The sequence below is a fragment of the Rhagoletis pomonella genome, unplaced genomic scaffold (assembly GCF_013731165.1).
Source record: "Rhagoletis pomonella isolate Grant_MI unplaced genomic scaffold, Rhpom_1.0 Rhpom_scaffold_01648, whole genome shotgun sequence".
Classification (NCBI taxonomy): Eukaryota; Metazoa; Arthropoda; class Insecta; order Diptera; family Tephritidae; genus Rhagoletis; species Rhagoletis pomonella.
The window spans coordinates 21,346-36,441 of record NW_023460202.1 but is presented as its reverse complement, the minus strand read 5'-3'; the positions used below and the strand labels follow the sequence as shown (position 1 = coordinate 36,441).

General features: G+C 33.8%; 1 protein-coding gene across 1 annotated transcript; it reads left to right on the top strand.

Moving 5' to 3' along the window:
• The first annotated feature begins 7,195 nt into the window (after positions 1-7,195).
• LOC118752554 (alcohol dehydrogenase 1-like) lies at positions 7,196-11,296 on the top strand. Its single transcript, XM_036487459.1, has 3 exons — positions 7,196-7,373; positions 10,483-10,884; positions 10,973-11,296. The coding sequence occupies exons 1-3, from the start codon at positions 7,281-7,283 to the stop codon at positions 11,249-11,251; spliced, it is 774 nt and encodes a 257-aa protein (XP_036343352.1). The 5' UTR covers positions 7,196-7,280; the 3' UTR covers positions 11,252-11,296.
• Positions 11,297-15,096: the final 3,800 nt, after the last annotated feature.

Sequence of the window (15,096 nt, the reverse complement as noted above, 5' to 3'; positions counted from 1 at the left end):
TTTTTTTTGGATAAATGTTAGTACAAGGGTCCACTTTTTTCTGAGTTTAGTTAAAGTGTATGTCAGTTAATAAAAATCATCAATAAATCTTGAATCAAGCCTTGACAGTTAAAAATGGCTGCTTGATGAAAAACTCTGAATTTACGATTTTTCACTAAAAGTCACACTCAGCGGCAAATGCTGGAAATCCATAAGACCAGGAGCAAAGGAAGCCAAGGAGGTATTGCTTTTGGCAAGAACACGAATCAAATTCCCAAAAGCTTCTCAGTTTGGTAAACTAAATATCTTCAACCTGAGACTCTAAGTCCTCCTACAAGTCACATTACTTAAAGTTCGATCTTCATCTGCTATCGTTAGTGATAAAAAAAAGTCTATAGGTGATCAAGTGATTACAGATGCGCACTATCCATGTTAGGACCAAAGCTCAAGCCCTGGTCCGAGCCAAGTCCAAAAACTTGTTTTTATAATAACGGTCGTCCCTCGACAGACAATGGCAAGGCATATCTCCGAGTGTTTTTCTGTCATGAAAATGCTCCTCTTTAAAGCAATTTGCCGTTCGGTGGCGGCGTTAGATTATAGGTTCCTCTCCTTTCTGTTACAAAATGAAGGCACACACCACAAATCTAGGGAGAAGCTAAACCAAATATTTAGAAAATATGTAACCGCGAAATATTTATCTTATTAATTTTTTAAGCTGAGGTTTACAATTCATGTCACTTAAGCTCCACAGCAACTGATGTAAAGAGATTTGATTGATACAAGTATTTGTATGCAAGTATAGTATGGTAATTGAGCTACCGGTGGACACATTATGCAAGTCAAATGTAAATATTAAGGTGAAGCGATTTTAAATATAAATACAAAGGCACGCATGATAGGAATACGTAAATTTACTTATTATACATACATACTTTGTGAGTTACATAGAAATCTCTGTAGGTGATACTGAATCAAGCGTGAACAATCATCTCAGGTTGCAGCAGAATACTGCTGCCAACACAATGTACTACAAAGTATACTGATGCGCTTGCAGTTAATAATAACAATAGATTGGCGCTTACACATATGTCAATGTTTGGCCGAGTTTCTCCTCCGATTTGAGGCGTGCGGCTTGATGTTGTCGCACAACGAGGAAGGACCCACAGTTTTACGCCGTTTTGAGAAGCTGTTTTTCATTGCAGAAATACACTCGGAGGGTTTCCATTGCCTGCCAATTTTTTTTACAATGTTGCTTCGCCAGGGCTTGATCCAAGGCCGTGCGGAGTGGTAGCGATCACTGCGAACCACTACAGCACAGCGGCCGCTTACATACAGTTAGTGCCATCATATTTTTTTGATTGTCTTTAGATAAATGGTTTATTTCTTAAAAGTAAGGTATTCTGATTAAGTTAAGTGTCGTTTTGACCAGTATCGGCTATTTTTCTTTTGTTTATTTAATCTTTATTATTATTTTTTATTAAAGTCTACCATATTAAAGAGAATACTGACTTAGTATTAATTATCCACGTGGAAACAGAAGATCCAAGCTTGAAACAAACCTAAACAAAGAGTAGTCTTGAACCAAAGTCAAGCGCAAAGTACCTTGCAATCGTACAGTAAACCAAACTGTCGTGGAAACTTTATGTGAAGCACAAGCTCTTTCACATTGGATACTCAAGTCTTTCGTTCAGCCAAAATTAGTCCATTGGGTATTAACTGACGGATATGAACGAAAAAATTAAATATCAAATGTTTAGAAGCTCTTAATGATTAATATGACAGGTGAGCAATATATGTATGTACATATCTCTAGGTAGCCAAGCTATGGTGGAAGCCAAATAAAAATCTCGTACCTGGTTTTGTATTCTTTACTTGTGTTCAGTGAACATTACCGTTAATTCAGAAATAGCTTTCTTATATTTACCAAGAACTGTACCAACTACTCTCTAATCACCGAACATTAATCTTATGAACAACTTACGGTTCAATCGTCGTATTAGCAAACACTCTATTTCTTTAGTAACTGATTTGAACATCCAGAAAATGTGATAAATCCTTTGCTTTAGTTCTTAAGCTAAAAGACTTGTTGATCTTTTTCGCACTTTTAGGCTGTCTGAATATTAATGACACACACTGTAACTACTCCATACACCTATGTATGCATTTTGTAAGCTGCACATATAGAGCGTGCAAACAATGTTGACGTACTTAGTTATGTAGTCTCGTAATTGGCGCTAAATTAAGTAATAAAAGCTGGCATCTAAATGCTATGCGACAAAGTAAAAAAATTATATTTGCATAGATAAGCGCTCTAGCAGAAATGCTGTTTATTGCACTTGTAAGTAATTTAGCGATGATCGTGATCTTGATCTTACACATATTTCGCAAATGCATACAAACATTCCCAGTGGGAAAATTGAATGCATAATCGAAAACAAGGAACAAAAATCAGTAAAACAGCTGCTTTCACATTCGAAAACGCATTATCTTTCCCACATCGATGTCCTAGGAAAATAGGGGTATTCATTTTTTTATTACCAACAATGCAAGAATGAATGCGATTTAATATGAAATTTTTGCGACTTTTTGGATACATTTAAATGCTGAATACATATTAAACAGTAATAAAATCAATAACTCATAAGAAATACATTACATTATTTATTACGTATGTAATGCATTACCACTTTTCCCACTGGGTAGGTATGTATAAGGGCAGATTACAAAAGTTTAGGTGGGTGCACTCCTACAGACAGCGAATAATAAATTATGTATATAAGTAGGAATATATATGTAAATACATACATAACTTGTAAATGATACAAATGTTACTTATGCTCTATTTGTTTAAATTAATGAGCCATTCCATTGTGACATGTGGGACATTTTACTCCAGAATGTCATCAATTGTGAACTATAACTATGTCGTTATAACTTATACTACAGAGAAAGATAGGTTTTAACATAGAACGATAAGTAAAATAAGAAATTTCTCTACCAAAAATTCCAAACGATTTCTTATGTAAGTATCAACTGAATGAATGTGACTACCGGGACAATAAAATGAACTCTATTTAACCTTTGTGCACTCAAAGATAAATTTTAGCCAAACCCCTTAATTTTCATGAAGGATGTTTTTGCATTGTAAAATATCAACCTTGCGCTGTCGATTTCAATAAAAACTACGCTTATGTAATCTTCACAGAAATATTTAAATTTTCGACTGGTAGGGCATGGGCTTGTCACTGATGTAAAGTTATTATGCATGAAATAAAAGTTTCCATACACAAAAATTACAACTTCTTTTTTTTATATTATTTTTTTGATATCTTTCAACTGATTAATGAAATATAGTCATTTTAAAAGAGGTTGCTTCTGAAATAGAAATAATTAGGGCATTTCAAAATTCATGTCGTTTCCTCTTTTGCATGGAATGACCCATATATCAAAATTTTTATAATTTTTTTTTGTCTTATTCAAACTCATTATTTTTATTGTTCTTTATTTTTGTTCAAGAAGAAAAAAGTAGAGTATAAAATTTTTTGAGATATAATATTCTTCCATTAAACGAACGAAAAACAAAGTTGCATATTTAAAGGGTTAAACAGGGGCCTTAAAATAACAATTGATAAGAATTTACTTAGTTCATATTTTTTATTAATTCAGACAAGTGAATTGAGACCCTAATTTATACATACATACGTACATTTAAATGAACAAGCAATTGTTTACAGTTTTGAGGCTTGATTGTTTATTATTTGTCGGTTTGTCTACTCATGCGCTATTAACAGTCAGTGAATTTAATATTGAGCAAGTCTAATCATTATCAATAAAAAGTATAAAATTGAAATTCTATAACTATATATATATACAAATGCAAATAGCAATAGGGCAATTCATATAAACGCGTAAATGCATCGTAACCGTGTAAATCTCGTAAACTTACTTAATTCTGTATGGAAAATCGGTTTATTCACGAGGGTTACGGGATTACGAGCCATTTACGCGTTTCCATGAATACGCATAATATAAATAGATCATTGGGAATATTTTTGTTACCTTCTTAATTAGAAAAAGGTTAAGCAGGCAGAGATGGCTGCCAGAATTCATAACACAATTTGATACATGATTCGTCATAATAATAAACTTAATTTTTCCGACTTTGCTTATCAATTATGGTTGGAAATCAGGTATGCACAATATCTCAAATCTTGGAAAAGAACCTCGAGAAGAGGATCGACACACAACATCTACATATTTGTCGATTTTAATGCCACTTTTAATGAAGCTGACTAATAAAGTGATATAAAATGAGGTTTCAGATAGCACGACTCCTTGTTATGTTATTTTTATACCTTTCATGAGCATGAAATGGTATTATAACTTTGGTCCGATGTTTGTAAGTACCAGAACGAAAAGAGATAGACCCATTAAAATGTATACTTTTATGATCAGAACGTCGAGCTGAGTTGATTTATCCATGTCCGTCTGTCCGTCTGTCCGTCTGTCTGTTTGTATGCAATCTAGTCTCTCAGTTTTCGAGATATCCGGATCAAATTTGGTAGGTGGGTGTATTTTTATAATGTATTAATCATTTGTCGGAACCGGAAGAATCGGACCACTATAACATATAGCTCCCATACAACTGATTGTTCAGATATGAGATTTTTCGTTATAACTTCTCCATTTATGCAGCTACGAACATGAAATTTTGCAGCCCTGGCACAAACTCTTCCATTTATATAGCTGGGAACAGGAAATTCCGCACAGTTTTCAGTAATTATCAACAGAAAACTTACAGTGAAAATTAAAAAGATCGGGTAACTATAACCTATAGCTCCCATACATACAACTGATTGTTCAGATATGAGATTTTCGGTTATAATTCATCCATTTATGTAGCTAGGACCATGAAATTTCGCGCTGTTTTCACTCATTATCAGCAGAAGATTTACAGTGAAAATAACGAAGATCGGGTCACTATAACCTGCAGCCCCCATACAACTGATTGTTCAGATATGAGGTCTTTTATCATATCTCCTCCATTTATGCAGCTAGGAACATGAACCATTTTCACTCATTATTAACAGAATATTTACAGTAATAACAAGGATCGGGTGACTACAACATATATCTTCCATACATCTGATTGTTCAGATATGGGATTTTACTGTAAAACTCCTTTATTTGAACAGCTAAAACAGATAAATTTCGTAAGATATTTTATAAATAATAATACAAAGTCTACTGAGAAAATCGTCAAAATCTATGCTGTATAAGCTTTATCTCCTATAGCACTGATTGTGCAGATACCAGTTTTTGCGATATATCTCCTTTATGTAGGAAACTAAACCCAATAAATTGTGTTATCGGTTTACATACCGATCACATAGCAGTGAAAATCACTTAGATTGGTGCCATATAAAGTATATCTTCCATACCTCTGATTGTTTAGATGCGATTTTTTATATGAGTATGTAACTCCTATATCGATGTATGCAGATGTATTCAAAATCAGTAATCTGTCAAACTAAAATTTGCAGATGTTCATGAAAGGTATGAAGCCTTCGGCATAGCCGAAGACAGCGCTGCTCTTACTTGTTTTAATCTGATACTGAAGAAGACAACATGTTAGAACCACAGACCTTAGACGTTTAGAAGCAGTTTTTAGAAGAGCCTGTAATTGCCGGCATATGTCGATGACATCGACATCATCCGTTGCAACCAACGTAACGTATTTTACCTCTTCGAAATAAGATAGAGAACCGTGAATTTGGACAAATCGAAGTATATAGGTACATTTCTCCAGTCATAAAACAGTCAGTCAGCGGTTATGCTTCTCGGTTCTCATGTCACTAAAATCAGCATCAGCATCTATAATATACAAAGTCTAAAGTTAGGCTAAGTAGGCAGTTCGGAAGTCTTATTTAGTACAAAAACCACACTCGGAAGAAATATTTTTTAGAAGATTTACGTGCCTTTACGCGTTTGTAGCGGCGAATAGCTCGGTCAGGTCGTTAGAATCGGGACACGCTAGTGGTAGCAGTGGAAGAGCTCACTGCGATAGAAAGACCAAGTGGATAAGGACTTGGCATTTCCAGTTGGCACAGAAGAGAAACGACTGGCGTGCTTTGTTAAAGTTCGCCAAAATCGCTTAGGTGGTTACAGTGACAATTACCGAGAAGAAGCGAGGCGCGCCGGGTAAACTATAACCATATAAAAAGAATTAAAAATTGCATACATAAATACACGGTGTCCAAGAAGTTCTTTGCCAAACTTGCGGAGAAGGTAGGCGGGGGAATTGAGCTCCCTGATAAGCAAACATGTTTCAGGTAACAGTGTCACCGTTTTTTTAAGTATCACAAAATAACGTCAGGAGCAGGTAATAATGTACCTTTGTACTTTGGAAGTATTTTACAGAAAAAGTTTACTAAGTATAGCCTTGAGTGTACATGCAGTAAAAGAAAATATATGATTTTAATTTAAAAAAAATATATTTATGTTACTAAAACGGTGACACCTTTACCTGAAAACTTCTTGCTTATCAGGGAGCTCACCCCCACCTACTTTCTCCTCAAGTTCGGCAGTGTACTTCTTGGATACCACGTATGTATGCAGATGTATTAATATTGGCGGGGGTGCGGCTGAAGAGCGTGGGTCAATATTTTTCTCGTTTTATGTACTTCAAAAGATAAACAATTTATTTTTTATTTTCTTTCATACGTAAGCTTGATGTGAATTGGCAGCTGAAAATACAATGTTGTAAGCTCATTAATAGTATTGTGCTAATATGCACTAAATGCAAACAACCGATTACATATCGGCGTCTGTGAGTACCACATACAGTGAATAAAATTCAGAAAATAGAGGGAGGAATATTTTTGTTTACATATTTTTTTTTGCAATTAAACTAACAAGATATTTTCGTGCAACTCATTTATTTGTGATTTAATTATTACCAATGTATGTACGTAGAAATTTATAAATTAAATTTTTCCTTAAAATCATTATTTATGATAATTCGACGCACCGAAAGCTAAATATGTATGTATGTACTTTTATATGTAGCTAAAGAGGCAACCGCCCTATTTCTTATTCAAAGCTCCGTGACATGCGCTCTGCATTATTGCATTTCTAATTAGAAGCCAAAAAAGCCTCTTCCATCACCGAAAATTTAATATAAAAACCGGGCAAGTCATTTATAAGAATCGCAGTCGATACACAGAAGTACTGTACGCAACAGTTTTCATTTTATTGCTATTTTTCGTGTAATAAAAAAAAAAACAATAAATTAAGCGAAAATGAGTTTGGCGGGTAAAAATGTGGTGTTTGTTGCCGCTTTGGGCTCCATTGCCTATGAAGCCAGCAAAGAGTTAATGACCTTGGATTTGGCGGTAAGCTGCATGAAAAAAAAGAACACACTTAGTGAATGGAAATTGCAATAAGTATAAAGTGATGAGTGAAAATGAATTTAAGAAATTTAATAATAACAAGCAATTTGTAAGCAAAAAACATAACCGACTTCATTTCTCATAAAAAATTTAAACCAAATTAGCACGCGTCCACCTGTGAGGTAACTCCTTTCCTTAAAAAAAAAAAGTTTTAGAAATCGGTTAACGTGGTCCAAAGTTAAGCGATAACATACATAAAAAAATAAAATAAAAAAAATATTCCGACGAACTAATAACTTTCTCCTTTTTGTGAAGTCGGTTAAAAAATGAATCAAATATTACCTAAAGATATTAAAAAAAAAACAATCTTACAAGTCAGAATATTAAAATCTTCTATGCAATGAAAATATATATTCTAGCGTGAGTTTACAAATAAAGCTCAGTAAAAAAAAATTATAGCAAAACTTGAAAAGAAATAAATAATCAAATAAAATACAACAAACTAAAGTAAAAGAAAAAAAAATAAATAAAGAGCGCTAAGTGTTTCATGTGTCAAATTTGGTATTGTGGTTTACCTGTAAATGTACAATAAATTTTTATTTTTACGAAAAGGGTTACCACTTGTTAAAGAATTGAATTGCAAATATTTAATATGGGTATCAATCGAAATGTTTTTGAAAAGGCCTTATTTATTTCTTAACTAAATGTAGGATGGTTACCACTGGTTTAAAATATCAAATTTTATTTAAATAAAGGTATTAGAGATATGTATCACAATTAGGGTGTCAGACGAAAGAGATATACAAATTTTGAAGATTGAAAATATTTTGAATAGAGTTGCCAATATTTCGAAAAGTCAACATTAATTAAATTATACAGGAGTTGTACGAAAAATTAAAATATGGGTCTCAAAACGAAAGAATGTTAAAATAATAAGTCTTTAGTTTACATATTTTGAATATTTGCTAAGAGGGCTGATACCTGGATAAATTAAAACTATTGAATAAGTTAAATTATTTAAAATAGGCGCATTGAAAGACTTTATTTTCGAAATATCCCTGCAGTGAAAAATTATCAATTGTTAAAACTAACCAACTTATAGTTAGCTTTTTGGCGAGATTTCGATTAATACCTCACTTTTAATTAGCTATGACAAAACCAACTTAAAGTGAATTGTAAAGTCGTGCAGGAGTCATGCAGACGCAATCGTGAGTTGGTTTTCTTTACAAGTTTCTATTAAATATCCTCATACAAAAATTACTTTCAATACACTTTTTTTCTGAACTTCGCAGATTCTTTTTCATATTCAGGACAAATAAAAGGAAGATCGAAATTTTATACTATCATTTTGAAGTTATGTCTGACGGTGTTCGAATATGGGGCCACCCAGAGCAGAATATGTAAACAAATATGAAATGTAATAAAATAAAGTAAATAAAAAAGTAAAAAAACAAAAAAATATTTTGTTTTTCTTATTGATATTTTATGTCCAAAAGTAGTTAGTTACAAGTTAGTTGACATGTAATGCAGAGGTATCCAGGTCTGACTTTTTTGCGGCCATCGCCCCACAAAAGTAGTTAGCTTTTTTCGAACAAAATACACAGTTAATAGTTAGCACTAGTGTTCGCGTAAACAGACTAAAGTTAGGTATAAGCTAACGTCACTCCCTGCAGGGATATTTAGAAGGATTGCCATATGTCACAAATCCAAATTAAACTTGAATTGGGGCACTTATCGGCAAATTAAATATGTGTCACATACTGTGACAGGTGTCAGATGAAAGACTTTTAAAAAGGTTTAAAATTGAAAATAATTTAAAGAGGGTTGCCACCTGTTTTAAAAGCAAAATGAAATTAAATTATGCACAAGCTATATGAAATATTAAAATACGGGGGTCAAACGAAAGAGTGCTAAGAAATCGTTCAACATTTAGAATATTTTCTAGGTGTTTGAAGAGGGTTGCCACGGGTTTAAAAAATTTAACTCAAGTTATTTATTATGTTCCATTACTTAATAAATAATGTGTATAAATCGAAACGGTTTTAGAAAGTCTTTATTTCAAAATTGTATTTAAAATGATTACCAAGTATATGAAAACTCAAATTCAGCTTAATTCATCAACTAATTGAAGAAAATTAGAAGAAAATGATTCAAGAAGATTTTGGTCTGAAAAAACTTCTGTAAAGGGTTGAGTTTAATTAACGCAAGCACAAGATATGTATATGATATATTTAAATATGAGTAGATATCAACCGAACGGGTTTTATAAAAGCTTTACTTTGAAAATACTTTGGATTAGGGTTACCACCTATTCGAAAAATTATAATTATCTAGTTAAAGTAGTCTAATGTTAAAAAAGTGTATTATTATTCGACGTTGCCATCTTTAGAACGAATAGCAGCATCGAGTCTGTCCGGGTTTCTTATGCTGCACGTATGTGGTTTAGCGGTATTTTGCCCCAGTGGGAGCGAATCACAAACTGCAAGGTATTGAATTTTTTTTATATTTTAGTTGAAGCTTTGTCTTTGAGAATATACCATATTGCGTGTTTAAAGCAAAGCGAAACTTCATAAGAATCAGAAGGCCTCGTTCTTAGTTAAAGATTTTGTATTATTTTTAACCGACTTAAAAAAAGGGGGATGTTTTCAATTCGTCGGAAAAATTTTTCATTACTTTTGACCTCTTTCAATGTTTTCTATAATTCTTTTTTTAAAGAAAAGGTGGTACCTCAGAGGTGCTCCCATACTACATAATTTGGTTTAGATCCGATCATTAGATCATGAAGAAATTAACGGTAATCTTAAGTTTTTATATGATAATTGAAATTTGGTTTTTTTTTTTGCAAGAAAGTTATCTGTGGCCTTATCAAATTTTGTGTGCCTTTTTTCAGACTTAGCAAGCTTTCCTTTCACTGAACATTTATTTGGGATTCTTGGGAACAAACTATCATAAAACTGACCATTAAAATTCGCTCAGTACTGCCATTGTGAACTTTATTTAGTTTAATGTGTTTAAAGTATGTATTATTCGAGTTCTTTAAGCAAATTCTATACAAAAATGCTTCATATAACAATAAATTTAAAAATTTCTATAATTAATTTTTCTTTCGCAGTCCTTTTTCGCCTTTGACATTCTGGACAAACCTGAAGCGGTGAAGGCTTTGCAGGATATCAACCCCAACACTAAAGTGCACTACACGAAATTTGACATCACGAACAAGGAATCGATCAAGAGCGCTCTTGCCGATGTGGTGTCCAAAGTGCAATACATCGACGTATTAGTCAACGGAGCTGGCATCTTGGCTGACCCCGCAGTTGAGTTGACTATAAATGTCAACTTGATTGGTCTAATCAATACCACCTTTGAAGCTTTGCCTTACATGGATAAAAATCAAATGGGGCGAGGTGGAGTTATTGTGAATATCGCCTCTGTATTGGGTCTAGAACCATGTCCACCAGCGGCTGTGTATTGTGCTTCCAAATTTGGCGTTGTGGGTTTCTCGCGCTCTCTAGGGGTATGTGTGCAAAGATAAACCTAAATAGGCAACTAAACTTTTATAAAAAATTAGTTGAATTAAAAGGTACTATAACTTTATATTCCAGCATCCCGACTACTATGAACACACTGGCGTTGCAGTGAGCACATTCTGTCCCGGTTTGACTGACACGCCATTGAAGAACAATCTCTCCACCAAATATACCTTTGATTATTCTAAAGCGATTGGCGCTAAATTCGATAATAGCAAAACCCAGACACCCGAAATTTGTGGAGAACACTTGGCTCAAGTGGTAGATTTGCAGGACAATGGTGGGATCTACATTAGTAACCAGGGTACACTGACCAAGGTGAAACCAAGTGTCTACTGGGAACCTACTTATTAAAGACTTGCACAATAAATATGTAGATAGGTTTTAGTAAACATTTATACATATACATATATTAGTTAATAATAAATAATGGAGTGAATGTAGTCGTACTCTAATTAACAAGAAATAAATAAATAAAAAACTTGTAAGTATTTATTAAAAACTAAAAGCAAGAAAATAGTAAATATTTGTCCAATGAAATTTTGCTGCAACAAATAAATAAATACGTACACGTACATTGTATTTTTCATGATATACATATGAATTCACATATCTGATTTCATAAATAAATTCATTTAAACACGTACGATTTTTCACCGGCATGCAAATAAACAAATATCGCAGCTTATTCACGATTCGTATGTAGTGACTTTAGTTTGCAAAAGCTATTTGTATATGTGTGTGTACATTAGGGCGGTCAAAAAATGCATGTGAAAAGGTAAAGTCGGAACTTTAATGCTCTCAGCCCCTAGGATTGTCCGTCCGTCTAGCCGTGTACACGATAACTCGAATTGAGATATCTCAACGAAATTTATCCAAGGTAAGTTGCTATTGAAAATGGGGGAAATATGATTGTAATAATAATAATAGATTGGCGCTTATGTTAGTGTTTGGCCGAGCTTCTCCTCCGATTTGTGGTGTGCGCCTTGATGTTGTCACACAAAGCGGAGGTACCTACAGTTTAACGCCGACTCCGAACGGCGATTGCATTAGTATGAGAAGCGGTTTTTCATGGCAGAAATACACTCGGAGCTTTGCCATTGCCTGCCGAGGGACGACCGCTGTTAAGAAAAAACCTTTTATTTTCTATATTTTTTGCGATGTTGCCTTGACCAAGGCTTGAACCCAAGCGTTGCGGAGTGGAAGCCGCACTGCTTACCACTACACCACAGCGGCCGAGATGATTAGCCATGCCATATTTGAAGATCAGTGGCAAAGCGATTTCACACTTTTAGCAGGTGTTGCCAATCGGCCCTATGCTGAATATCGTCATCCTCATCGTCGACGATCGTCAGCGCATCAGTACATGGCTGACGATGGCAGTATCGTCGCTTTTACTAGCGATGACGATATTCAACATAGGGCGGAATATTCATCAATTAAATAGAAAAAAATTTAAAACGCGAAACTATTGCATGAAGGGAACGGAATGGACCATTTTAAGGCAGCCATGTCATTGGAACCATTTCAAGGTAATATTTCCATAGAATAATATACTCTTTCCTAGCATTAGGCAATGGTTTTTCTGCACCGTGTATATAAAATTCGGTTTCGTCCGCAATTATACTTCTTTACTTGTTATCTATTAAAGATGTCATCATAAAACGATTACTCGACATACTTCAGATGATGATAAAAACATTACAAGGTAAATTCATTCTCCCAATTTGTCGGCCATATTGTTTTCTGACGTTTGCAAGCATTTTGAAAACATATAAAATTGCAATTAAAAAAAAATAAAAATTATTTACAATTGTTGTTGCTTGAGATTGAAAACGAGAATGTGTGTGTGAGTTTGAGTATTTGAATTTTTAAATTCTATTGCTGGTCAGACTGACTTATATTTTTATCATGGTTCAGATGATGACAAATCTGGATATAATTTTATCTTCAGTATACAGAAGATGAATTGAAGGTTCTCTGCCTATTCTTATGTACTCCCAGCCCATCTGGGAATTGAACCCCCAAAAACCCATACCTGCGTTCACCTCTGTATGTAGTAGAGGTAGTCAGAATGCCATAATGCACACCGTCATGAGGGCAGACAGCTTATACGGTTTGGCCCTCTCAATATACAGTGAACCCCACTTAAGTACCCCCCGCTTAAGTACCTACCCCGCTTAAGTAACCTGTAATCTGAAGAAAATCACTCTCTCAAGTACCTCCCCGCTTATTTACCCAACCCGCCTAGGTACCTAAATTTTTTGTTTTACTTATTTAAATTTTTTTTACTACTTATAATTTTCCCTTTCAAGTGCGCCCTTGAACTCGCTTCTTGAAACTTGCACATTATTACACTAAAAGTGAAAGGGCTATAAACACGTCTGGGAAAAAGTTTGATATTTTGGTGAAAATTTTAAGCTTCAGTTTTTATGGTATTTGTTAGGGAATGAAATGTGTTTTGATTGAAAAATCTTAAAATTTGATAAATAAGCATAAGTGACAAACATCATTTTGATTTTGGTCCGAAACGATAGATATGTCCAACACTGTATCTATGTATAAATATGTATAAAGTGAAGGCAAGATTTCTCAATATGGGCAAAAACCGCATCAATTTCAGTGTCTACATAAATATGTATATGCATCAAAAATAAAGTTTATGTTTACTTATTAACAAAATCACTAATTGAGGTACATCATTATGAAAGTACCCGCTCCCCAAACTTTTAATCTAGATCCGCCACTGGGTATAACGAAAATATTTTTGACCCTTTATGTTATGTTATATGTACCATTACATATCTAAATACATATAGTCATATGTAGTAAGTATGCACAATATATTTAGTATCTATGTGTCAAGCAGAGACTGCTGGACACCCACACTAAAATATTTGCATTTAAATTGACAAGAAACATGTTCAGTTTGTGTGCATGTGACTGCAATTTAAAAATACATACATGTACAAATGTATATGCATATATTTTTAAACACACCTACATATTTACATACGTGCGTTAAAGGAAAATAAACACAGCTGTCCGTTGGGCGTGTTGGTCATATATCATAGCACATGTACATTCATACACATGTGTGTGTACGCGTATAAATTGTAAAATTTTTTGTTCAAATGCATACAAACACTATTTTTAGATTTTCGAATTAATTATTGAAATTTTGGTTATGATGCTTCCAAATGGAATTTTTCATTAAATGTGTTGAAATTTTGCGGAAAATTAATTAAGTGATAATACTGCCTTGACTTTTAGCTAAATAAAATTCATAAATTAAATTTATAATTTATTGTTTTGAGATATATAAAATAATTAGCGACGAGACAATTTGCCACTCTAAATAATTAATCAAGACAGAATATGTGTATATATATATAAATCGCAAAAAAGCCGGAGCTTTTGTACATTTTTGACATTTTGTACATGTTATTATAACTTTGAAATTTCTTTTTTATTAACCCTCTGACTTTTGGTGACTGGGAAAGTAGTTTTATATTCCGAAAGTGTTACTATTGTTATAGGATTTAAAAAATTCAAGTCAAGTCTTGAAACAAGCGGTTGTAAAAACACTCGTTCCAGCATTGGTTGTCCGCTGAGCTTGGGATGTGCAACGGCGAATGAAAGGAAGAAAAATTCCTCGGAAAACTGTATACCGGCTCAGCTGTTCAAAGCCGGCAGCGAAGAGCTGGTTGGGCGCAGAGTCTAAGCAGAATTTAGTGTGACCTATACATTCCCGAAGACTGCACCTTTTCCAATCTACAAGAATGGAGTTTTTACCAACTATCGCGGAAGGAGCCTTCTTAATTGCTTATAAGGCCCTCTCAACGATTTAGCACAATGTGACTTCTGACCTGGTAAGTCCACTATGGGCCAGATTTTCATAGCACGTCAATTCCCGGAGAAGGCTCTAGATAAGCAAATCGACACACCCCATTTTTTTGTCGATTCTAAACCCACGAAATCTATTTTTATATGGAAGAAATTGAGAAACACTCCTAACAAAAAATAAGTCTCAAAAATCAATGAGGTTGTTTACGCTTTCCCGGATATCAGGTCTCTCTGGTTAGAAACTATTATTGTGTAGTGTATTTTATTGTTGCAAACTGGATAAAAAATATAACCACATAACTACATAAGCTGATAACTAGGCAATCGCGAAAACCCTCTTTGGTATTTTTTAG